The sequence below is a fragment of the Malaya genurostris genome, chromosome 2 (genome assembly GCF_030247185.1).
Source record: "Malaya genurostris strain Urasoe2022 chromosome 2, Malgen_1.1, whole genome shotgun sequence".
NCBI classification, from domain to species: Eukaryota; Metazoa; Arthropoda; class Insecta; order Diptera; family Culicidae; genus Malaya; species Malaya genurostris.
The window spans coordinates 37,870,257-37,896,809 of NC_080571.1; the positions used below are offsets into that span (position 1 = coordinate 37,870,257).

At 39.4% G+C, this 26,553-nt stretch overlaps 1 protein-coding gene across 4 annotated transcripts in view; it reads left to right on the forward strand.

Annotated features, from left to right (window-relative positions):
* LOC131432418 (YTH domain-containing family protein) overlaps positions 1-26,553 on the forward strand; it is a 62,715-nt gene that overhangs the window by 30,228 nt on the left and 5,934 nt on the right. For 2 of the 4 annotated variants that reach the window (XM_058598667.1, XM_058598665.1), the window contains exons 3-7: positions 8,450-8,569; positions 21,966-22,111; positions 22,172-23,451; positions 23,518-24,212; positions 24,280-24,686. In XM_058598667.1, the coding sequence (XP_058454650.1) occupies positions 8,450-8,569; positions 21,966-22,111; positions 22,172-23,451; positions 23,518-24,212; positions 24,280-24,686 (2,648 nt within the window). Of the gene's footprint in view, positions 1-8,449; positions 8,570-21,965; positions 22,112-22,171; positions 23,452-23,517; positions 24,213-24,279; positions 24,712-26,553 lie in introns of all 4 variants that reach the window. The other 2 variants (XM_058598666.1, XM_058598668.1) reach the window with 2 other exon arrangements.

Below are 26,553 nucleotides of genomic sequence, written 5' to 3' on the forward strand. Positions count from 1 at the left end.
TCTCCGTTGAGTAAGGAATAATGCGGAAACAATAAACTTCTCTTTATCGTTGCCTAGAAGACTCTGGTCTTTGAACAGCTTGATGAAGAATTAGGTATGTCTGGACGATATTAATGTCGTTAGTATCTACATGTTTGTCATTCATTAATAATTCATTGATCTACTTCAGACCGACAGAAGACGCAGATGCGAGAACTGGGATTAAACAGAAGCTGCTGAATGCAAAATTTGTTTAAAATGACGATGAACCGTTTACAAAAAAAATACACGAGCATGACACGATGTCAGCTGTGCAATTGGCGTTGACATTGGCGAAACGAAATGAATCGAAAACTAATTGCGCTATGCTGCAGTCCGTCCCGGCAAAAAAGTGATAACAGTCGAACGCTGGTACCTAAACAGATCCTTCGGTGTCGCTTAGCTGGTTGAAAATATTTTTCTGACGGCTCGGATCGATTGGCTCAAATCATCTTGCCTTTTGGCAATAAGCAAACGACCTGCTAATCACAAGCTCTGCTCTGCTTGACCGAGCACCGCTTCCAGGCACCACGACGACACACACGCAAACAAAACAAAAAGGTCCCACCCCGAACACCGAGGGGTACAACGGCAGATCATTACCGGACAGTTATTGCGTGTGGGCTGGAAAGGTCAACAAACTGCTGTTCCGAGTTGTGGTGGTGGTGGTGGTTGTTGTTTCAGAAACTACTCTGCCTTGAGAATTTCTGCCTGCTCGACTGCTTTCAGAATCGTTTCGGAGAACTGATTCGACTGGTGATGCGTTCGTCACCGTTTCGTCTACTCGTGTGATGTGTTGTTACACAGGCTTGTTTGGTCAGGCAGACGATCCACCGTCGTTATCAGTAGAAAGTGGCCCGGTGGGGTGTGTACGTATACGTGTGTACTATTAGCATTGGCCGACAGTTTGATAGCACCGTATTTTCGTACGATTTAGCTGAGTCTTACCGTAGCTATGATGAATCGATCAATGACTTTTTAGAAGTAGGTCGACTGATATTTTATATTATATTGGTTTACTGGATTCAATTATCGATCCGAAAGAGGTTCAAGCCAAATCCTTGTTCTTACGATTGAAACTTGAAACTGTATAAAAATTAGCATGCAGGCTTCGTAATAAGACATGGTAAACAGAGATAGGCTGAGCATTTCCAGAGAAAGTGACAAAATCAGGAGTAACATCATGCAACCAACTCGAATCAACGTTCTCGTACAAGCGCTGTTCGATACGAGTCTCATAATGCGATTCTCCGATTTTTATGAAACTCTACCAGTTCGGTAACATTTCATTTTCAATGGAATTCAATTGAATTCTGTTGCCATACTTCATCGTCAGTTCAATAACCGGACCTAGTCATTTGAAGTTTTGCTTGCCAAGAGTGCCAAGTTACCTGCTTCATTGTCTTCACTGTTGGTAGTGAGCAAGTTAGACTGAATAGGCATGAACATCAACTCGATAAGCAAAACTCGACGACCAGAATTATAAATAGAGGGTGGCGGTACACATTTTAGTTTTCGATTATCATCACCACCAAGTTTGAATCGATAATGTTCGACTGTTTGAAATGTATTAAGATGTGTTCCAAAGTATTAAGGTAGCGCTTCACCGCCGTGGTCAGGTCGAAGCGAGACAATTCAATGCTTCCTCTTGCTTTGTCGCCGAAAGAGCTAATTTCTCCAGTACTAACACGATTCACGAAAAATCAAAAACATACGATTGAAGATAAATGATTTTACTTTGCATTTGGCGAAAAATATCAGTTAGAAAGCATTTCTTTCGCGAGATTTCGTGAGAGTTTTATTAAACAATATGTTTTCTTGCGTGTTGACATTGTGTGTGTGTGTGTGTGTGTGTGTGTGTGTGTGTGTGTGTGTGTGTGTGTGTGTGTGTGTGTGTGTGTGTGTGTGTGTGTGTGTGTGTGTGTGTGTGTGTGTGTGTGTGTGTGTGTGTGTGTGTGTGTGTGTGTGTGTGTGTGTGTGTGTGTGTGTGTGTGTGTGTGTGTGTGTGTGTGTGTGTGTGTGTGTGTGTGTGTGTGTGTGAAACAATAAGGAAAAACTAATTTATTTTTACAGCTCGCACGAAATCTTTCGATAAAAACGTTTATCAGGCACAATTTATATATGAATTGATAGAAAAAATAATTATCTAGAATCGTATATTCTTGGAATTACCGTTTTCTTCCCCGTTCTCTCGCAATTTTGGACAAAGTGCGTGAAACCCCGGGATAGGCAGCGAGCTTCACTTGATCACGGCGAAGCGCTACCTTAAAAATGAAATCTGAAATTACATTTCATTTGTGTTTATTCTGTAATTTATATTTCAGGTATCGTGATTGCTCATTCATTCTTTCAAAAGAACCGATAGAAACCGAAAAAACGACGAACGCTTTCCATAAATCGTTGTAACTCGGAAACAGTTTCATTCGCATAAATGGTGTCAACGAAAAAAAATGTGGGAAATCGTTTACAAATACAAATAATATATCCACTAAAAAAGTTGAATGCTAAGTAAACTGATAAAAAATGACGTTAACTTATCCAGTGCACAGTGAGGAAAAAACTATCATAAACGCGACTTTGCTCAATAATTTTATAAAAACCTAAACAAATATTTTCAAACTATACAAATTTCTTATGCAAAAATTACCGAAGAATCGATTGATTATAGTGAGAAGATTCACTAACATGACCATTTTACCCCAATTTCTGTTTTTTTTTCTGACGTTACTTCGAAGACTAACTGTGAAATTCTGTAAAAATCAATTCGACTAACCGGAAGGTACTCCTAACATGTTCATTAGTTCGATAAATGGATTGTTTATAAGAAGAACGACCGCAAATAACTATTTTCTGTTTTACCCCAAATCATCTTCTTCCATGAATTTACAGAAAAAAGTACTACTGATTTGATTTTTTTTGAATAAAAATGGAAAAATTTTGATATTTCCGAAATTAAATATTTAACATGTATAAAACGTTGAGATATGGTGTAGTCTTAAATTTTTTTTGGAATTAATGACTTTGAAGACTTGAGAATTTGAGAAACTTCAGAAAAAACCGCAAAATTGAAGAAATTTTTTTTGATGCCAAATATCTTAGAGATGCATGAAATATCCAGATCTGGTGTAATTTCAGAAAAAAATTGAGAAAAATCCACTCTGGGACCTTAGACCAATTTTGAGATTAGATGTAAACTGGAAATTTTTTTTTTGGAAAGTGTTGAATTAAAGAAAAAATCGGGATAACACTGGAGTTCGACGTTTCATGCATTTCTAAGGCAATACAAGAAAACCGGATAACTTTAAAAATTTGTGTAACTTCGGAAATACACATAGAAAATGTCGCGTAAAAAAACGCGGGAAAAAAGACCTTGAAAAAGCTGAATGCTAAATGTTGATGTTAATTTAACCAGTGTTTTTAAAAAAAATCAAGGCATTACTGCTGAAATATTTTAAAAATATTTGAAAAACTTCAAGTTCCTAATGATAATAATAGAACGAATACAGGCAGAGTAATAAATTTGCTCGTAATCACCTTTCTCCTAGACTTTCTCTTATGATATTTAGACATAAAATTCTAAAAACTCAATTTTTTGTTGAATTGTATAGTTTTTGTCTTTCTCATATAAAAAGGTTGAACAATCACTGCGAAAATCGACATTTGAACCAAGTCCCGGAGGGTCGAATGTCAAATAACATTCGACTTAGCTCGACGAACTGAGTAAATGCCTGTGTATGTATGTGTGTGTTTCGGGTTGGCGGTTCAATGCATAGGGCGCTAGTCTTACAAACCAGTTGTCGTATGTTCGAGCCCCGACCTGGAAGTATTCGTAGTGTCAGTAGAATCGTAGCACCAGCCATGCAATGGTTCTGTACACTCTGAATCGGCTGCGAAGTCTGTTGAAACAGAAGGTCAAATTCCGCTACAGGAATGTAATACCAAGGCAATGTATGTGTGTGTGTGACAAATATGGTCACTCGATTTTCTCGGATATGGCTAAACCGATTCTCACAAACTTAGATTCAAATAAAAGGTCTCATGGTCCCAAACAAAGTTCCTGTATATCATTTGGATCTGTCTTCCGGTTTCGGAGTTACAGGGTGATATGCACCAAAACTGTGAAAAAAGTGTCACTCACAGCTTTCTGACAATATTGACAAGAGGCCAGTTGATCGTTATAGGTGATCAGTGGTTTGACTGGGTAACCTGTTTCTTGGTCAAAAAATCTCATAAGAAGGTATTCTTTTTGATCAAAATTGACGCGGAATGAATTAAAAAACATTTTTTCTATATTTAGTATTTTTCTTTATTATCGCTTTCAAAATAGGCTTCTTTTGAACCAACACAAGCATTCCAGCGGTCATTCCAATGTTCCATACATTTGCCAAAGGTCTCGGTCGGAATGGCCTTCAGTTCCTTCAACGAATTAATTTTGGATATAGGAAAAAGTTACAGGGGACCAAATCTGTCGAATACGGTGGTTGAGCGATGACTTTCGTTTTGTGTTTGGCCACAATCATTCCAAAAAAAAAAAACAGTTCTTTTGGTACGAGCTTGGGCACGATGATTTTCAAGCACAATTTCCTTCATTTTTACGATGTTATCGTCGTTAAGAAAGATTTACACAAAATTTCAGGCTAACTCGTTGTTCATTTTTTTTGCCGTAGTAAAAATAACCAGACAAATTTTTCGTGTCGTAAACAGACAGCTGCTAGACACACACTAATTGACATATCCCGCTCAAATTTAACAGGAATGTCAAAGATATGGGTTGTACATAGGAAAAATTTTTTTTCCTGTTGGACTTACGCGCGCGGTTTGAATGGACCAGTCCGGGTCGATTTTGATCAGGAGGTAAACCTTTTTAACCGCATGCGTAACTAAGCAAAGTCAAAGTCTTGGTATTGCATTCCTTGTGTGGAATTTGGCCTTTCTGTTCCAACAGACTTCGCTGTCGATTCTTAGAGTACAGAATCATTGTGTTCAAAATGTCGTGTATTGAAAAGGAAGTGAAAATTAAGGTTCTAGACACATGGTTAAGTGAGAAGGGTATTACTATGCGAAAATTGGCGAAGCGGTTTGAATTTCATCATGCCAGTGTTAAAACCATCATTAATAAGTTTGGGGAACACTATTCTTTGGATGAGCTACCAGGAAGAGGCAGAAAACCCGGTTCTTCCAACCCGAAACTGGATCAGAAAGTGGTATCAAATCAATGTCAATACGTGATTCGGCCAAAAAAGCAGAAACGAATGTCGGAATGATCCAGCGTATCAAGAAGCGAAATCACCTGAAGACCTACCAGAAGTAGAAAATCTCGAAACAAAGTGTAGAACAGAAGAAGCGAGCAGCAACAAGGGCCCGGAAGTTGTATTCGCGTCTTTTGCAGTGTCCGGGTGCATGCGTTTTAATAAACGATGAGACTTATATAAAAGAGGACTCAAAAACCCTACCAGGTCCATAATACTTCACTGTCGTCGTTGAGGAGGATGTGAGCGATGCGGACAGGTCGATTCAAGTGGAGAAATTCGGTCGAAAGGTACTGGTATGGCAAGCAATATGTTCCTGTGGTTTTAAGTCAACCATTTTTTACACTACCGGAACTATAAATGCAGAAATCTATCGATCTGAGTGTCTCCAGAAGAGATCGCTGCTCTTATATAAGAAGCATAGTACACCTCCACTGTTTTGGATGGATTTAGCGTCGGCTCACTATGCCAAAACCACTCTCAATTGGCTTGCGGAAAAGAGTAGAAATTTCGTTGAGAAAAAAAATCAATCCACCAAATTACCCTCAGCTTCGACGCACCGAACGTTACTGGGCAATCGTGAAGAGAGTCTTCAAGAAGACTAGTAAGGAAGACTCAAGCGTCCAAAAAATGCGATGCAACACTTGTCCGGAACTTGAGAAGAGCGTTCGATCAAAAGTTCGAAAATTCGTGAAGGAATAACTTAAATTTCATCCGGTTTTCATTATGCTCAATTTAACCGCGTACAATAAAAGGTCAATTTTTATCAAGTTTTGCGAATTTTTTAACGCGGATTTCCGAAGTAACGTGATTTTTTTGCGCGGTTTTTTACATGGTACGTATCCTCCACGTAAAAAGAAACCTAATTGTAATATCCACTTTTAGTTGCGTGTTTCACTTATAGTTCTCTTATACGTTGGGTATATCATTCAAGATTGAATTTTTTTTACAATAACTTTTTTCTCAGTGAGCATTTTTGCAAAAAAGGAAATTGTCATCTTTTCGAAATGGCTATAAATTAAATATACAATTTTTGGTAATGCATTCCACACAGAGGAGGAACCTTTTTGGGCAAGAAACATCCTCGGATGCGTATTTCTTCAGGACTTCCTGTTTTCTATCGCTCGACGGGTAGAGAAAACTGTATGCTTCAAAAAGCTCTATAAAGGATATTAATTTGCTCACATGTTTTGAGCAATGAAGACGTTTCGCTACCGTCTCGTTGTTAGGAGCAAATTTACAAGAGGACTTTCTCGAGTTGAACAAAAATCAATAGAACAAAAAACACAGCAGTGGCTTTTCCAAACACCAAAGCCATTTGTTATGGACTACAGAAAAAACAGTATTGGACCTTCAGTAAGTGAAATTGAAAGATTGTTGAATGCTCCTCAGCATAAAAAAACGGGTACAAGATCTTCAGCTGAACAAATCGAACAGTGCAATTTACGTACAGTTCACGAAGAAACACGAATCGGAGGCGCAGTACGGAGAGGTTTTTTTTTCCATCGAGAGGGAAGTCTGGAGGAGCATTTTCTCTAGCGTACCAAACGGTATCCGTGTGTTTCGTATGCGTTTGAAGAAAAAAATTTTTTTTGCTTTGGTTTTTAAATCCAGAAGACTCCAATTCAAATCGTTGATCACCTACGAGAATCAACTGGCTGTCAACAAATTATCCGCTCTCGCGCTTCTGGGACGAGAACTGACATTCGCTTATTCCAATTTGGAATGAACAACTGAAACTTAATTCAAATCAATATGTTTACGTTTCGTCTTTGACTCATCAGTGCATAGCAATTCAAATTTGAACCGCTAAGCAGACGTAAAGTTTCTGATATTTACAGAACACTTGATTTGCAACGAAGTGCAATATCTTTACTGACGTGCCGAACGAAAACAATTTATACAACTGTTTTTTTTTCCTGACAAACTCAGTAGTCGATTAGCGGATCTTGACTGTGCGGGAGAGTTGCGCATTGTTTTGTGCGCGTTAGTCGTCAAATTCTGAAATTCTTGTTCATTCGGGACTAGAAAACGGCTCTTGAATATAACAATCGGACTGGATAACGGCCTTAGAAATTTTCGACGTTGGAGAGATCATTTGCAGATAGGACAAATAACTTCATAAAGAATGCAATTTGAAGGCGCTTATCGACACATTCATCATAACATCTCAAATGATAAATTCTATCCGTAGCTTTATCTGTAGTTTCGAGCTGCGTCAATCAAACGTTCCGCACGTTTTCTAGCATTTCATTCATGTAACCTAAATACCGCCCGGATCCCATTTAGCTTTTATTATGTAAATTTCAGTTCTCATTTCCTTTTTGTCGCGTACTTGCGCTGTTTTTTTATGTACTCTGGTTTGGTGCCACGGAATTTGCGTGTGTGTATGTCCGGTGATGGTTCTCCGTTCGGTTCTAGATTCTAAAGAAGGCGCTCGAGCTGCTTGTACTGTGTTGTGTGTGACTGTCACGCGGACACCCGACCCGCTGCCACCCGGGCGCGGGGCATGGGCCGAACCCGCGGAAGCGGAAACAGGAAAGGAACTCTGCCGCAGAACAGTGGGAAACAACTGCAACGGCGCACGGAACAGCCAACCAGCCAGCCAGCCGACGTGCATCGGATTTCTCCTACTTATACACAAACAAAAGATGCATGCCGAGCGGGGAGCGGTGACATGAATACTCTGATAAATTGAACAACTATCGGAACAGACAGACTCATGTTCCCGAGTTACGTTTCTTGTTTTTTTTTGGTTGCTTTTAGGATAGACGGATCTATTTTTACTTCGCCGACTGACTTATGTATGTTGGGTTGGTTGATAAAAATCCTCAACATCGGATGTCCGAAAAATTTTAACACTTCCATTTCAGTTTTGGTGCAATTTTTATATATTTTTGTTGTTGAATGTAGACAATTGTTTCATTGTTAGAAGTGCTCTATTTCCATGTTCTATTTTCCTCGGTGTCATCAACTCTGAATCCTGTAAAACATGCAATGACATAGTGAACCGAAAGACAAGAACAACAGTCAAATGTACAGATATTCTTCCTCTCTTTCCCGTTTTTTCTCTTTTTATGTCTCTTTCTCTCTCTCTCTGTTTCTCTTCGTGTCTCATCCATAACTCTACCGCAACAAACGAACCCGGTGGAACCGATGTAATCACGGGGTGGTGTGCGTAGGTTATGGTTATGGCTCGCAGCAGACGACAACTGGTGCACAGTTCCAATATCCTCCGTTCAGCGGTGTAGGCGAGACGGCTGCTTGGTCCAATGGGAACGAAAGTATAGCTATAATCGGTGGTGGGTACAACTGCAATCATACTAACATGATAATACAATAATAGTTCACAACCACAAACCAAACGCCAAACGCCATTTATTATCCGACCGCGAAGTTTTCGTTCATTCATTCATTCATTCAGAAAGCAGTTTTTGTTATCATCATCTTCCATCGTAGCACAGACACAACATGTAAACAGTACACTCTGCCTGCTACTCACTCACTCACAACCAGATCGGCTCAAGTTTTCTGTCATTTGTTACACCACCCATGCATTGTTTTATTTCTATTTTACGACGGATCAAATGGTCAGTGCATCGAGTTTCACGGTCGATGTGTTTCCTCTGGCTGGCTTCAATAGTCCATTAATAATATTTCTGCTTTCTTTTACGTTTTTACAGCATTTACGATATATTCAGTTCATTTATCCTCTATAAAAATGTATATCTTCTCCGTCATCACAGTTAAGATCACTAGTGGCAAAAGTATCACCTTTAAATACTCTACCAGAACACTGATGCACAATCTGGAAGCATAACGATTGTGTAACCGAACAAACGACTGTCCCAAAAAAAATAGACGAACCGAAGTTTTCAGTGGAAATGATACACAAATGCTGGATATTTAAGTTTTATTGGAACTACTGTTACTACATGGAATGAAAAGATCCGGGCCTCTCACATACCAAATTTCATGACAATCTATCTATCCTCATCTGATCGTGTCAGACGAGTTCTAGTTTTCATCAAACTATGGAAAAAGACGAACATTAAAGTAACGGTAAAGTTGAATGATTTGCGGTACGGATTGGTCCACCATTCCTCGTATTCTCCAGATCTGCCCCCCCAGTGACTATCATTTATTTTCAAGCCTGAAAAGGTTTCTCCAAGGAAAGAAATTTTCGTCGAATGCTGAGGTCATTGCAGAAGCGGAAGCCTTTTTTGACTGCTTTGACAAACCTTTTTTGTTTTCAAAGTGCATCAAAATGTTCGAGGACCGATGGGTGTCTGAAGTGTATCGCTCTAGATGGGAGATTATATTGAAGAATAAAAAAGTTTTCATGGTAAAAAATTGACTTTTTCTTTGGTAGGCTCGGGACTTCTCATTCCATGTACTTACCCACGCGCCTTTTCATTCTACTCGATCGCTTTCAGTATGAGTTCATACAAATGCGAGATTGCAGGACTGAAGTTCTCTTCACCGAACTCCCAGATCGCTTTTCGCACTTACCTTATGATCAAAAAAGAACGGGATTTTTTATTAAAAAACGCAAAATTTCAATTTTTAATAAATTTCTTTATTATCGCCTTCAAAGTACTCTCCTCCTGCGGCAATACATGCATGCCAACGCTTGATCCAATTTTCCATACAAGTTTTATAGGCCGCCGAAGGTATGGCCTTTAGTTCACGCAGCGAATTCTCTTTTATGGTCTCTCTATGGTCTCAAAACGCGTTCCCCGCAATGGCAATTTGAGTCTGGGGAAGAGGAAAAAGTCACACGGGGCCATATCTGGAGAATACGGTGCTTGGTTGATGATATTGGTTGAGTTTTTTTTTCCAAAAACTACAGGGTGATTTTTTAAGAGCTTGAGAACTTTTTTAAACAATAAAACGCATAAAATTTGCAAAATCTCATCGGTTCTTTATTTTAAACGTTAGATTGGTACATGACATTTACTTTTTGAAGATAATTTCATTTAAATGTTGACCGCGGCTGCGTCTTAGGTGGTCCATTCGGAAAGTCCAACTTTTTCGAGCATTTCGGCCGGAATAGCCCGAATTTCTTCGGGAATGTTGTCTTCCAAAGCTGGAATAGTTACTGGCTTATTTCTGTAGACTTTAGACTTGACGTAGCCCCACAAAAAATAGTCTAAAGGCGTCAAATCGCATGATCTTGGTGTCCAACTTACCGGTCCATTTCTTGAGATGAATTGTTCTCCGAAGTTTTCCCTCAAAATGGCCATAGAATCGCGAGCTGTGTGGCATGTAGCGCCATCTTGTTGAAACCACATGTCAACCAAGTTCAGTTCTTCCATTTTTGGCAACAAAAAGTTTGTTAGCATCGAACGATAGCGATCGCCATTCACTGTAACGTTGCGTCCAACAGCATCTTTGAAAAAATACGGTCCAATGATTCCACCAGCGTACAAACCACACCAAACAGTGCATTTTTCGGGATGCATGGGCAGTTCTTGAACGGCTTCTGGTTGCTCTTCACTCCAAATGCGGCAATTTTGCTTATTTACGTAGCCATTCAACCAGAACCAACCAGCCTCATCGCTGAACAAAATTTGTCGATAAAAAAGCGGATTTTCCGAATGGACCACCTAAGACGCAGCCGCGGTCAACATTTAAATGAAATTATCTTCAAAAAGTAAATGTCATGTACCAATCTAACGTTTAAAATAAAGAACCGATGAGATTTTGCAAATTTTATGCGTTTTATTGTTTAAAAAAGTTCTCAAGCTCTTAAAAAATCACCCTGTACAAGTATCAGCCCCATGGGGTTTTTCGAGCCGTTGATGTGGAACAAGGCAACCAAAATTTCCAATGATTTACATTTTCAATTAATGGTCACAATTTTGAATCCGCAAATGCACAAGAGTCTGCTTAGATTGATCCTTATTAGGAATCAACACCGAGCACGCGAACCCAGAATATAGACTCTATTAATCGTGATTTGTATTTGTTTCGTAGCCGACGAAATTACATCAATAGCCCAAATGTATACAATTAAATGTTTGTACATGCTTGCGATACGGATATCGATAGTTAAGCTTCTCTTCACCAAGTTTGTGTTCAAGTTTTGTATGCAAGCAGTTATTTTTATAGCGTTTCTCTACCATTACTACCATTTTGCGATTTCGGTTGAAGCGATAAAATATTTCTCATTATCAATCGAGTTCATCTTATATAAATTAGAAATTAGTCTTATGCACTCAACATTTACCCTGGGGTAGTAGTCAATTTCTCAGGCGAAACGACATAACATGGGATTTCATCCAATCTTGCATGACACAAGATCAGAGCATACCAATAAAAGCTTCAAATCGTTTATGGCACTTTTTATCTTGCTATCTAGCAACAACCTACCTCTAGCAAGCTACGCATAAGACTGAAACGTTAGCTATAATTTCGCTTCTATTTGTAGATTCGCGTGCTTCCAACAGCTTTGCTTTTGCTTCGATTGACCAATCAGAGCGCTGCTATCCCTTTGATATATCGCTTACTCCTTCAAAACCGTCGACTATGGCAGGGAAATCCGGAATGCCGGAGATTTTTTGCAGCCAGAATAGGACACTGCTAGCTATTAATCAACATTTCAATGATATAAAATAAAAAATACATGGCTACGAACATTCAAATCAATACGTAGAAATATTTCTAATCAAATGGTGACATAATATTAATAATTGATACAAAATTGACTGAGCTGTAATTGTTCAAAACCTGACCACATTTCTACGTGTATTTTTCTTGAGTTTCTAGTTTGCACCGCTATATAGAAAACAAAAATGTGTTCCACATTAAAACTGCGACACAACCAACGCTTCAAATTCAGCTTTTTTGGCACCAGCCGAGAAGCGACGCGCTTCAAACACAAAACATCAGTTAAAATGTGTTCGGCTGATCCATAAGAGATGCCCAACAACACAGCAATCTCTCTAATCGGTACAGAACGATTTTGCAACACGATTTGCTTCGCCGATTCAATGTTTTCTTCAGTAACAGATTTTGTTGGGCGACCAGGGATCTCATCATGATCCAAGCTTGTACGACCACCTTTGAAGCGTTTATACCACTCGTATGCCTGTGTTTTTCCTAGACACGATTCACCAAAGGCCTATTCTAACATTTTCAACGTTTCGGAACACTTAAATCCATTTGCAACACAAAATTTGATGCACGCACGTTGTTCTAAATTTTCATCCATTATAAAAATCGCCACACGAAAATTTTTCAACTTCTTTGTATAGACGCCAAACAAAAACTAATCGTACGATATGCGTCAAAATTTGACAGAATGTGTATAAAAGTGTTGCCAACGTTGAGAGAATAAAAGTTTACCGATTGGACAAGCGCCGGAATTTTAAAATGAAAATTCCGGTTCTTTTTTTTATCATAAGGTACTACTTCCAGTTTTGCCATCATTCTCAGCGACAGTCTAGGCTCTGTGCACCATTTGTACACAATGTTTCGATGTTGTTCTGCTGAAAGTCCACGCATTTTGAAACAAACTTTTGGTAATGAATAACCAGCTACACAAGTGCTACGAAAAAAAGTGTAGAGTGTACTGATTTCGAATTATTGCAAAATTTTGGCGATTTTCGACTGCGTCCATACTTTCGGGGACAGTCTTTACCTGTGACTAGTACTACTACTAGCATAAAGTAGTAGTGAAAATAAATACGAGTGAATTGAATGCGGTTTCGACTGCAAGAAGCTAAGAATGTCTTTATTGATTAAAATATTCTGATTTGGCAAGAAATTAGTAGTCCCGAAAGCTCGCTATGATATGGAGTAGCTAAGATGATCTCTGGGAAATTTTAGAACAAGAGTTTCATCCCGGAAAAGATAAACTCAACGAATATATCAAAACATTTATATCATTGAAATACCTGCTTTGGTAATACACGGGTAAAAATCTATTGTCGGTACCATAATTTTTTAATCATGAAATCATGAACCATGTCTTCTTATGAAATTCCATGAGCAAAATGATTGATATCATGAAAAGGTTCATGAAAGATGTGTTATTGTTCATGATAGACATGATTTTTAATCATGGCTCCGGAAATAGATTTTTATCCGTATAGTTTCGGGGCCATTAATCAACCACGTAGACACTCTGGGGGATGGAGCAAGAGGGGGTCTCATAAATGACTATGTTTGTCTGCTAGAGCGGAGAGGAGGTTTTGTTCAAAATCCACGTAGTCTCATAATTTTGTTTATCCACGTAGTCTCATTTATTTATTTATTTACCCAGCTAGAATTTAATTTTTTGACATTAAAATATCGTCAACGAAAAGCGGAATCGGGGAAGGTACATAATAAAAATGTCGAAAGATAAAATATGCGTAAAATGCATCATTTAGGCTAAACTCGAAAATGTAAACTCTTCGCTTGTTCATTTGAACATCATGTTTTGTTTCCTATCATCCGGTAACAACGTTTAAGGAATTTCGTATCCCTCTTCAGCTTGTGTATCTTTAATGAAAAAGAATTCTTGGCACCATTTCAAGATAAAGAGATTTTTATATATTGGGAAAAAAATTGCACGGTTTTGAAATTCCGTAACAATAAAATTTTTTTCACCAGGACTGGATCGCGAAATAATAATTTGAGTTCAGTCAATGGGTTAAATAACCATTTCTAAGTTCTCAATAGAATAAACAAATCTTTTGTTAAAAGTCCCAAATTTTGGTCTACGTGGTTTATGAATGGTTCCTCCCGTGGAAAGTGTAGTAAAACTTTCGTCACAACAGACACAATCAATGGTGCAATTGAAATTGAATGCCAGCGCAATAAAAAACTCTACTTTGGTAGGATTTAGCTTTATGTTACTATTTTAAAAGCATGCAAGAATGGTATGAGATCAAACTGACAACTGAATGACAATTAGCTAATTTGGACGCGAATAATCGGAAAAGCCACGGAGAAAGTAAATGATTCATGTGAAATATTTAGCAAGTTAAAAAATGAAATAATAGGTCTGGATACGATTTATGGAAAGCGTGAAACGTACGAAATCTGCATTTTTATCTAATAACCTTCAAAAATTTACTACAGCATTCTAACTTTTTCATCTAACAATTTTTTTCGGTAAAGAATTCGAAAATATTCGACACGTATTTTTTTTTATTTCAATATGGTACGTGAAATTTTCGAGACATGATTTTTTGAAGTTTCGTGTTTACAATAAAAAACCTTTTTTTCAACAGTCTATACTGTAAAATCTAATAAAGATAAAAAGTTTGCCCAAGACCTGAAATGTGCGTATTTTCCTTAGCTTTCAAATAAGCAACAACTTTTATAGTTTATTTAATGAAAAAGGTTAAAATATAGTGAACCAATAAAAAAAAATTCAAACATGAGCCTTATTTTTTTCTTTTTTTGGTTGAAAAAAGAAACCTTAGGGGTTTAACTCATTCTTGGCAAAGTTTTAGAGTGGAAAGGTTAATACTTTCGGAGCAGTGAATTTTTCAATCACGCCCCGCACGTGCGGAACTTAATGCAGCGCAACTGTCGATGAAATCACAGAGATAATCAAAATTAATCAGCATGTTAAAAAATGTGTGCATTGCACAGGAGCTAAATACCAGATTTTATTCAATTTTGAACCATTTGAATCTAATTTCTTTCTACGAAGCTTTGTTACACGGAATGTGACTAAGGACGAAAAGTCATATACGATAGCATTGTGCGTAAACGATCGTGGTGAAGCAACTCAAAGGATGGGTTAGCCAGAACTAGCGGTATGGAAGGCTTTTGCTCTGAGAAATTGGTGGAACTTGCTGGGGATTATTTATTGTGATTTAAGGATTATTTAAGTTCGAATCTCTGCTGTGAACAATGGATCCGTTTAAAGCTCCCAAGAAAATGTTCCGTGTTCCATTAGAACAACATCTGATCACACACATCTGTGGTATAGTGTCTCAAAAGAAACCCAGCTTTGGAAGTTTTGATTCATCCACCACATAGGCCGAAACTGGCTCAAAACGATTGTCATGTTTTCATTGCACTGTGAAATTTTCTTATTTATAAGAAATCGGCATCAAGATGTTTTTTCCACGAGAGAGGAAGATTAGTGTTTTTAACATAATATAAATAAATTATGGTATTGGGCGGAACAATGATCAATTGAAGATATGGATTATGAATAAAATTGAGGTAAAACGGAATAAGTAGTTAGGTATGTTCATTCCTAAAATGTGTACTTGAATCGCTGGCGTTCGCTACATAATATGATTACCTTTTGTAAGGTCTTATTGAACTTGCTTCATGATTGTAGATCAAATTCCAGCTTAAAGCTCAGATAAAGGAAAAAATTATACAACATCGGAATACCACGATTCGTGCAAAACTATTGGAACTATCTGCCTTTCAATTTGTTGGGTTTTCTACATTACATAGAAAATGTTGGTTAACCCTAATCAGGCCTAATAGTCGTCAGTGGAGCAATCTTTATGCTTAAAAATATCATGCATTTTGAATGAAAGAACCCAATCCAATTCGGATTCATTTTTTACTGTCTCATTCCTAAATAATCGCATCCAAAACAAGTGAATAGAGACTAAGCATTTTCGTCTTCCACTGCAACAAAAGTGAGTATCGATGCCAACGTCACTCGTTCTCCTACGACAAGACGAAACCAAAATAACGTCTGCAAGGAGAATCAATCGAATTTCAATTCTTATTATTTCATCGATATAATGAAACCCGGTGAAGCTACGAGCACCAACAGGTAAAAATCATTAAGAATCATTTTCTGTTATTATCGATTCTCGAAGCTTCGGTTGAATATCGACACTGCAGAGTATACGTTTTTCACTGAAAACCGAGAATGACTGAAAAGGTAGGGTAAACGAAAGAACGAATCATTTCGACAAAAGACAAAATTGCGGAGTCTCGGCAATCTCAAATTTGACAAACGTCAGTTATTACCGAAATTGTCAGCAAAAAGTTTACTGTCTGTTCGGTATAACCTTTACTGAATATTTGTGCCAAATTAACTAAGTGAAATTTATGAACTACTGAGCCTTCAGCAAGTGGAAGTAAAAAGCAAAGTCTTGGCATTACATTCCTTTTGTGGAATTTGACCTTTCTGTTTCAACAGACTTCGTGGAAGTAAAGAATTGATTATTTTAAAATTCTACACATTCAGTTGGGGGTAAAGATTTTATTTTATTTTCGTATAAACATACACATAATATACATTACCTTACTTATGTTTAGAGAACATACAATCGTAAAATATGCGATTCACACTAAACGCCGATTGTTGAATATGTTGGTTGACATACTCTATAATGACTTCCCGACAGTTAAAGCAGGATCTGGAAGCTGCTTTCTAAAAAAAATCTACAATCATTTGTAGTTATCATACTTACTGGATAGATCGTAGATTCTCACGTCTTTCTTCTGGACTAATTAAATTTGAAAAAAAATCAAGAAAATAGCTGCGTAGTACTAAGCGAATATATAAAATGTAAATGACAGTTGTCTAGTCGCAAAAACTAACACATATTTCGAAATCTCGGCAAACGCATTTGCTGATTTCGGAATAGATGTTAATCACCGGTGAGTTCAGCACAAGATACTAAACGAATCTTGGAAAACATAATATTAATTACTGAGTAATCAGTATAATTGTGTGTTATCGATCTGTCTCAGTATTTTACTTTATCAAGCTCAAGAATTGGCTCTAAATGCGTACTGTTCCGCTTTTGTCGTTTATTTCTCGTCATTTTCGTTTATTTTAAGTCAATGAAAATGACATTCATTAGCTCTGGTCATGGGCATTTGGTACCAACCGACTACCCATGCAGGTACAAAACCCTTAAAAAGAATGGATTGGTTAACAAATTTATCTAGTTTTTGTAGATCTTGTTAGTGGATGATTTCCGCTTCCGAGTAAGGAGTGTATCGATAAGTAGTTAGCAACATTCAAACAGTTATTACTCTGAAATGGCTTAATTTTTTGCAGCGTGTTTTGCGGTGACATGTTTGTTTACATGTCAATAATAGCTGCGTACCGATCGATTGGTTTCGGTACGGTTTATCGTTTCAATGATGAGTTGGATTGATCCGGAAACGCGAAAGAAAATTCTGCACACTTGGTGCTCAGAAAGTGGTTTCACGTACAACGAAATTGCAAAACGGGTGAAAGTGCACCACACCAGTGTCAAAAATATTATCGAGAAGTTCGGTAAGACCCTTTCCGTGAAGGATTGGCCCCGATCCGGTAGGAAAACGGTTCCCAGCCAGCCCGGCCGGGACCTACAAGTGGTTGAGTACATCAGGAAAAACCCATCGGCGTCGACGCGGGATTTGGCCAAACAGTTCAACACCAGCATCGGGATGATTCAACGGATCAAAGTTCGAAACTCCCTGGAAACGTACGAGAAACAGAAGGTGCCGAAAAAGTCCCTGGTACAGCAAGTTCAGGCCAAAACAAGAGCGCGAAAACTGTATAACCGGATTCTACAGAATAAAGACGGATACATTCTGATCGACGACGAAACCGACGAAAATCGGTTTACCAGGACCTGGACGACGCTGACACCACGGTGGCGATAGAAAAGTCTGGGCAGAAAGTGTTGGTTTGGCAAGCAATTTGTACCTATGGTTTGCGGTCGTCGATTTTCTTCACGAAGAGTACAATTAACGCCAAGGTGTACGAGAAAGAATGTTTAAAGAAGAGAATACTGCTACTGTACAGAAAGCATAAGGCTCCTCCTCTCTTCTGGCCGGATTTGGCTTCAGCCCACTACGCCAACTCCGTTCTACAGTGGTTGTCAAAAAATAATGTGCAACTCGTGGAAAAGGACTTCAACCCACCGAACTGCCTGGATCTTCGGCCAATTCAAAGCTCTTGGGCAATTGTCAAGCGGCACTTTCGGAAGGAAGATACAGTGTCCCAAAATATGCAGGAGTTCAAAAAAAAAACTGGACAGCTGCCACCAGAAAAGTCACAAAAGTAACTGTGAAGAATTTAATGAAGAATGTCAAGTCCAAAGTGCGAGCGTTTCACAGAAACTAGGATTTTCTTCAATATAATCAGTGAAATGCATAAAAATGTAATTTTTCTACAATGTATCGAAAACTGATGTCAAAATATGTTTTTTTTCGCTTTTTTATTCAATAATCAATGTTGCTAACTACTTTTTGATAGACTTTTTCAAATTCGACCAATGACTCAATAGTAGCTTTCGAATGAGTCTAAGCTTGTTTAAATGGGCTCAGTCTTCTCCGAGAATATTGAGTGGTAAAAAAAACTAGTGTTTTGTCGGTTACGTCACTTATACCATTATATCTTCGGAATCATAAATCACAGTCATTTGATCTTCGAACTTGATCAATGGTGGGAAATCCCGACGAGGGTGGGAAATGTCAGTGTGTGTTTGACGTACTTCTGTCAAAGACTTCTCTCCGCACAATTTTCTCAGAGATGGCTTAACCGATTTTAACAATCATAGGCTCGTTTGAAAGCTACTCATGAGATGTGAATTAAGTTCGAAGATTAATTGGCTCTCACTTCCGGCTCCAAGCACATAACGACAGAAGTGACGTAACTGACAAAACGAGTTTTTTTTCTCCGCTCAAATTTCTGGGAGATGCTTAACCGCTTTCAACAAGTTTAGGCTCATTCGAGACTATTATTGAGTCATGGATCAAGTTTGAAGATCTGGTACTTTCGGTAAAGGAGATAAAATTGCATAAATTATGTAATTAACCTCATTTAGATTAACCAGCAAGCATTTTACTCTCTTAAAACAAGAAGCCTTGTGAAGATGGTGGAGACATACATTGCATTGAAAGTCAGGAACAGGGGATTGGACTAGTCTGAAGTGTTTTGAAAACAATAAAATTGTGAGACAAGGCTGGTTAATTAAAATAAAATGCTGATACTAAACGCACAATTGATAGCGATTTATGAGTCGAAATTGTCAATATACTAGAATATCTTCACGAAGCAAAGTGTCTCAAGACAATCGTGTTCTGCGTCTATAATTCTTCTCTGTCCTTACAGACGCTTGGTTGTAGATGCTGTCCAACCGCAGGGTGGCAAGTGACCGGGAAAATCGGGAAAACCGGGAAAAAGTCGGGAATTTGGTTTTATCGGGAAAAACCGGGAAAAAGTCGGGAATTTTAGTGCAAATCCGGGAAAAAATTTACTAGTCCTAATCTTAGTAACGATTTTCAGCATCATGATTTTCCTGATACAACAAATGAAAAGTTGAAGGCAATTTTGTGCTTGAACTAGAAGTTCAGTACAAGTTTCGAAACATCTCATTATCTCACACAGGTTCAATGGGGCACAATCTATTGAAAATGGGGCCAACACCTCATGTCTCAACGATTTTTGTATGGGTTTGACTGCAATTTTAAATCAATGAGAGCTCTCTTAGTTGTCATCAATAACAGCACAATAAATGCTCATACTGAAAAATAAGGATAATTTGGATGCTTCTGCTGGATTTCTGTTAAATTTCGACAAATATTTGAAAAGGTTCCAAGTGCGAATGACGGTTTCTCTTTGTTTATTTTCTCTTTCAATTATTACGGCGTTTTCCTGTATTTTCCAACTTTTTTTTAACAGCAGATCGAAAGTTGATAGTTTCAGTCGTTATTCTCTGCAAAGTGTAAGATAGAATGATTGCCGATAGGACCGTAATAATCTAAAGAAAGAGTAAAGAAAGAGGAACTGTCATTTGCACCTTTTTCAGTGTTTGTCTTCAAATTTCAGAATGAGTATGCATAATGGTAATAGTAGCATCAGGTAACATGTTTAATAATTTTTTTAAAGAATTATTAGGAGCCGTGTTTTTTGTTGCCAGCTAATGAGAATACTTTTTCCAGCATTTGCAAGGAGTATTTCCTTGATTTCCTTTTTTGACAGCTATGTTTAATTTTTTTCAAAGATTATTAGCTGTGAGGAGGATATTGATGTCGACAAAGGAGCAATCGAAGATTGTCGATGATAGGAGAATCAAATTTATATCGTCTCAGTCACTAGAGGCATAGATTGTTGTTTTCCAAAGTGACAAGCGTACATTTTAAGAATTCTAGAAGGATTTTGTGCTCTCGCCAAAACCCAACGCTGAAAGAATATCGTATATGTTGTTAGCAGTGGCGTCTCGTCCTCATGTACATCTCGTGCACTGCACAACTGGTCGAATAGGCTCTGTTAGAACTGAGAACATTCAGGAGAGGCTTCAGTGGCTTATGCATATGGCAGTTGAAAACAAATTACTGTCTTAGTTGCAACGTCGAAACGATTATACCATATAAGCAGTGCACAACCCGTTAATTTTGTCACGAAACGCCACTGGTTGTTAGAAGGAATCGGTTTTGTGGGGGGAGTGTTGTACTTTAGTTCATTCATTTTTAATTTTTAACTTTATGCTTTTTACAGTCTATACCAGGCTAAAAAAAGTATTGGGATACACAAGAGATGGTCAGTCGGCGAACGGTCCAAAAGAACTAGTTCTCCTCGAAGATTGAGTGAACTGGAGTTCTTTATTGAAGAATGATAGCTCTCTATTCTTCTCAATGGAAATTAAAGTAATCGAGTTTTTTGAGTATGTATATAAATAAGTTGCGTCCTTCGGAATGTTTGCTGGTTTGAAGAACAATTGTTGAACACATGCAAAAAGGACTCACTGTTATTGAATCTGTTTACTACAAAATATAATTTGTTGCTCTCATATTATTTTCAAAGAAACATACAAACTTTCAGACTGATCACTTACATCACCGTTGGCCAGATATGTTTCTTGTTTTAATCCTATTGTTACATCGAAGTTACTGGCGAAATAAATAACAAAATAAAAATGGAATACATTGGGCTGGATGGTACTGTTACTGTTAGTTCAGAAGATGAACGTTGGGACAAACTGTGGATGAGATTTTTAATCGTAGTTCCAAGGAGATACCCGAAAAATACTTATTTCTCAACTCTCGAAGTGTTTTTGAACATGGGATTTCAATTTAAAGCTTGAATGAAAGAAATATTTAAAAAAACCTGAACATTGGGCCTGTTAAAAAACCGGGAATTTTTAGTCTCGCGCACCGGGAAAACCTGGAAAAAACCGGGAAATTGAAATCGCTAATTCACTTGCCACCCTGCAACCGTCACTTCATGATTGTTTTTAGATAGGATTATTGTACCAATAGTCATCTCTTTAGTAGAGTCTTCGGCATGCAAATCTGCTGGTTACACGACTTTCAATCAACGAATTTCTTTTAAATAGAACCTATTTGAAAAGTTTATTTAGGCTACCGACAGTCAATTTTTGTTGCATTAGGGTTCAGAACTGTGCTACGGCAAACAGACAAGCCATGCAATACTGAGAAGCCTTACGAGTGCACTGATGCAACCCCTTCAGGAAAGTGCCTCATTTATTTTGAAAACGAACACCGTCATCATAGGGAACGAACGGCACCACATGTCACACAACACCACCCGTCTAGACAAAAGCAGCCTACATACAAGAAGACGGCAATATTGCCTACTTTCGATACTATTTTTGCCTCCCCCCTCCCCAGTTCGCTTCGCTCCAGTTGGCAATCGATGTGATGGCAGTTCAAGTAAAGTGTACTAATTAGATTCTTTCATTTTTTTTTTACTTTTCCTTCTCGTTTTATACTTCGTATCCTTCCAACAACAACAACAACCAATCAACCCAATAGGAAATGATTACAATAACTCATGGGGATCACAACAAATGAACCACGGTCATGCTGGTGCTGGTGCCGGAGGACATTCGCAGAGAAAGCCGTACGATGACTATTACCACCGGAATCAGGGAGTCTACCAAGGTCAGGATGGAATTAAGGTAGCGTATCCGTCTCATTTCTCGGAGCCAGTTGTAACCAATTCGATTTGACATTTCCAGAACGTTGAGCAAGGAATGCAGGGACTCGGCCTCGGTGCTATGCACCACGACAGAGATACAAACCATCACCCCTCCTCACGCAGTGGCAATCCACTATCCAAATCGGATCAACATCACCAGCAGCAAAAGGAAGCTCCCAAAAAGATGACCTGGGCGTCGATCGCATCGCAACCGGCTAAACCGCAAGTGAACACCACGAGTACAACGGTGAAGAAGAAGGGCCCGGGTATGCCCCCACCACCGATGGTTCCTGGCAAGCACAATATGGACATCGGTACGTGGGATTCACCGTCCAAGAACGGACCGAGCGCGATGGTACCGACACCGACGCCACCGGCTATTGTTCCACCGCCGTCGATCGAACCATCACCCCTAGCCGATCCGTCGAGCGGCGGCGGCAAGGGACCGACCAGTGTTGCTGCAATGGTGGCCGGTCATGCGGGCGGTAGCGGCGGCGGTGGCGGCGGCGGTCATCACCAGCATCACCCACAGTCGCAATATGCGCAACAGAATATGGGACCACCAGCAGGAGCACATCACGCACGCTGGCCTACTCCTGGTCAGGCACAGAATCCACTTCCGCAGCAACAAGCACCACAGCAGCAGCAGCAGCAACAACAAGCGCAGAACCAATCTGCTGGGGGAGGTGGTAATATGGTTTCTCAGCAGCATCATTCACAGCGATCTGATCATCGTCAGTATCAACCTCCACAACAAAACACCCGTAACAATTTCTCTGGACCGCCACCATCGATGAACCAGGGAGGGCAAAGCTATCACCAGCCTCCTCCATTCCATCAGCAGCCGCCTTCGATTCAGCATCAATCACATCCACGTCAAAACCAGAATCATCATGGACCACCACCGGTACATCATCAGCAGCATCAGCAGCAGCAGCAACAACAGGGAGAACGAGGAAACTATCAGCAACCTCCTCCATCGCATCGTCAACCATTGGATGACCGACGAGGAGCCAACAACGGTCCTAACAGTTTCCACGAGAACCAGTCTTCTCAGCCTCCACCGCAGCAGCAGCCGCAGTCGCTCCTGGTGCAGCAACAACAATCTGCACAGACGCAACAGCAACAATCACAACAACAACAACAACAACAACCCCAACAGCAGCCACCGCAGGCTGCCACGGCGCAATCTCCTACACCACCAAGCGGCGCAGAACTTGGTGTTGCCAACGCACCAGCACCGATTCCGAACCTTCTGCAGAGCAAGAACAATTACAATCCGCCCACATTGGATATGTTGGATACGGCGCATTTAGCTAGGTAAGATCTTTGCTTGATAGCGATAGTTAGCAAACAAACAAAAATTACCCTTATTCGCCCATTCAGGTTCTTCGTAATCAAATCCTACTCGGAGGACGACATCCATCGCAGCATCAAGTACGAAATCTGGTGCTCCACCGAGCACGGAAATCAACGGCTGGATCAGGCATACCGCGAACGCGAGGAAAAGGGCGGTATGGTGTATCTGTTCTTTTCGGTTAACGGTTCGGGTCATTTCTGTGGAATAGCCCAGATGATGACGGCCGTCGATTATAACTCCATTTCGAGCGTTTGGTCGCAGGACAAGTGGAAGGGCACCTTCAAGGTACGCTGGATCTACGTGAAGGATGTACCGAACGGACAGCTGCGACACGTTCGGCTGGAGAATAACGAGAACAAACCGATCACGAACTCGCGTGACACCCAGGAGGTACCGAATGCAAAAGGTTTGCAAGCACTGAAGATTATTCACAACTACAAGCACACCATGTCGATATTCGACGATTTTACCCACTACGAGAAACGCCAGCTAGAGGAGGACACCAAGAAACACGACGTACCATCACAAGGGCCGCCACAGTACAGACCCCAACAATACGGTGGTGGTGGTGGTGGTGGTGGTGGCTACGATAGTGGACCGGGCAAGTATCACAACAACTACAACAAATATAACGATCGTGGTGATGGCGGTGGCGATGGCTACAATTCCCGTGGGGGTTACGAAGGAAGAGGTTATCAAGGAGGGTATAACAAGGGTTACGGTGAGAACGTTGAAGGTGCTCAATTTTGGGAAACGCTTGATTAAAGTTCAAAAATACTTGCTTTTAGGTGGTTACAACAATCGTAACCAGTACAACAACCAGGACGGTGGTCGGGGAGGCTATCAAAGCTACGATCGACGTAATAACAACAATAGCAACAACAGCGGCAACGGTAGTAACAGCGGAGACGATCGGGAAGGCAGTAGCTATCAGGACCGCGCGAGGGATGGCCACGATGGGGGCTATAATAATCAGCGCAGTGGTGCCTACAGTCGACCGAATCGTGACTACTATGGCCGAGACGATAATCGTGGTCGTAGCGATTATCGTGACGGGGGAAACGATAACTACAACAGAGCTTCGCGACCGAATGCCGGTGATCGAGGTGGTTCGGATGCCGAAGGTGGTTCCCGGGATGGTGGCGATAACAACGGCGGTGGTGGCTATCGAGGCGGATCGAGAGACCACTATCGGGTGGGTAACTAGAGTGCAAGCAAGGGTTAGTGTGTTTTTGATTTTCTTCTTCTGCTACTTCTTCTGTATTTGGTGCGAGATGTTGGTCATTAGCAATGGGTTCATGGTGGATAGCAATTTGGGTAAGCAAGCATCATTACAAGATTGGAAAGACGTTATGCTAAACGGTTTCGTGTTTCATTCTTTTTTTTTTGAGTCAATTCCCAAGTCGAACATGGCGGGAAATATGGGTTGATTCCAAAGTGGTCCTTAGTCCAACCTGGAGTATCATGTCTTTTCCATTTAGTGGATGCCTGAAAGTTTTTCCTCGTGAACGTATTGATCGGGTTATGGATAATGTAGTAGAGATCTTGACAACATCAGCAATGGATAGTCAAGGATCATGCAGAGAAAAATTGTCATCGCTGAAGTACCGTAAAAATATGACAGGTCCGAGATGGTGCCGGTGCCCCTGTGGAATTCTGAATGATGCGAGGAACTATTCGAAAATGTGATCGGCAATTTTGATTACTAAAAGATGATTCCAGCGGTATGAAAGTTGAAAGTCAACGAAAAATGTGCGTACTCGGTCCAATTTTTATAGTTTGGGATACAATATAAAAAAGATTTTTTTCATGTCACTACAGTATCATTACTTAGACTCGTAGGGCTCTTAATTTGCAATTCTTTCGAAGAGTCTCAATGCATTTAAGTGCAGAGTAATAGTTTTTTTCTGTTCAGCGAAAGCAAACACGCTTCTTTGATGTAACACGGATTTTGCATCCCTTTTACACACAGTAACACAATTTGGGTTTCACGAAACGGATTTTTTTACTGAAATAGTGACAAAAGGTAAACGGGCATATAAAAAGCAAAGTCTTTGCATTACTTTTCTTTTGTGGAATTTGGCCTTTCTGTTTCAACAGACTTCGCAGCCGATTATAAGCGTACATAATCGTTGAACGGCTACTACGATTCTATTGACACTATGAATCCTTCCAGGCCCTATATACGGGATTATATCAAACCAAATATTGCTGTTTGAAACTACAAAACAAAGCAGTTAATTTTCCTGAGTGGTTTAGTTTGTTTCAATCAATATTTTACTTGTGTGTTTCTGTTAATTTCACAGTAAATTTAACTTGAAAAATATGATTTTGAATGCACTGATTTTCAAGTTGAGTTAATAATTGTAGTGCTTTAAATTTACAAACAACTTTGTAGTTGAAATAAATGAAATTCAAACTTCGATATTTCACTATTACTTTTGTTTGTTAAAATCATACATACATACACATACAGTTCTGTTGAACGTTGGTATTCGTAGCAGTTCTAATCTAAGCTTGTTGAAAGATTCACGTCTTGAAAGAGTTTTGTATTGATATTCACGATCCATGCACTTCACATTTCAGCCTTCTTTCAATGTGGTAGCCATTGCACAAACTCATTCCATTGTATTGATGGTAGTCGGTTTACGTCGTTTGTATTGATTGTAATTGCTAACTACTTATTCAAAATAGTTGCATTCGAAAACTGTGCAAAATGTCTATCTCATGTCTTGTCTAGTACATATTCTGGTCATTTTCCGAGCAATTCAGGGTTCAATTTCATTATTCCCTATATTTCCACCTCGCAGCAAAAAAACAACTTTTCGATCTCTTCCAAACGAACAGCGTTTCCTTTCCGAAACGATTGGATTTTGCAGTTGACGTCGATGGTTAAATCCATTTCTTATCTACCGTCACGATCCGGTGCAGAAAATCGTTCGTTTCATATCGAGAAAGCATTTAGCTTATCGAATTTCATTTTCCCATCTGTCTATCATTCAGCTCATGAGAAACCCATTTTTCCACCTTCTAAATTTTTCCAATGACGTGTACAGTATCGG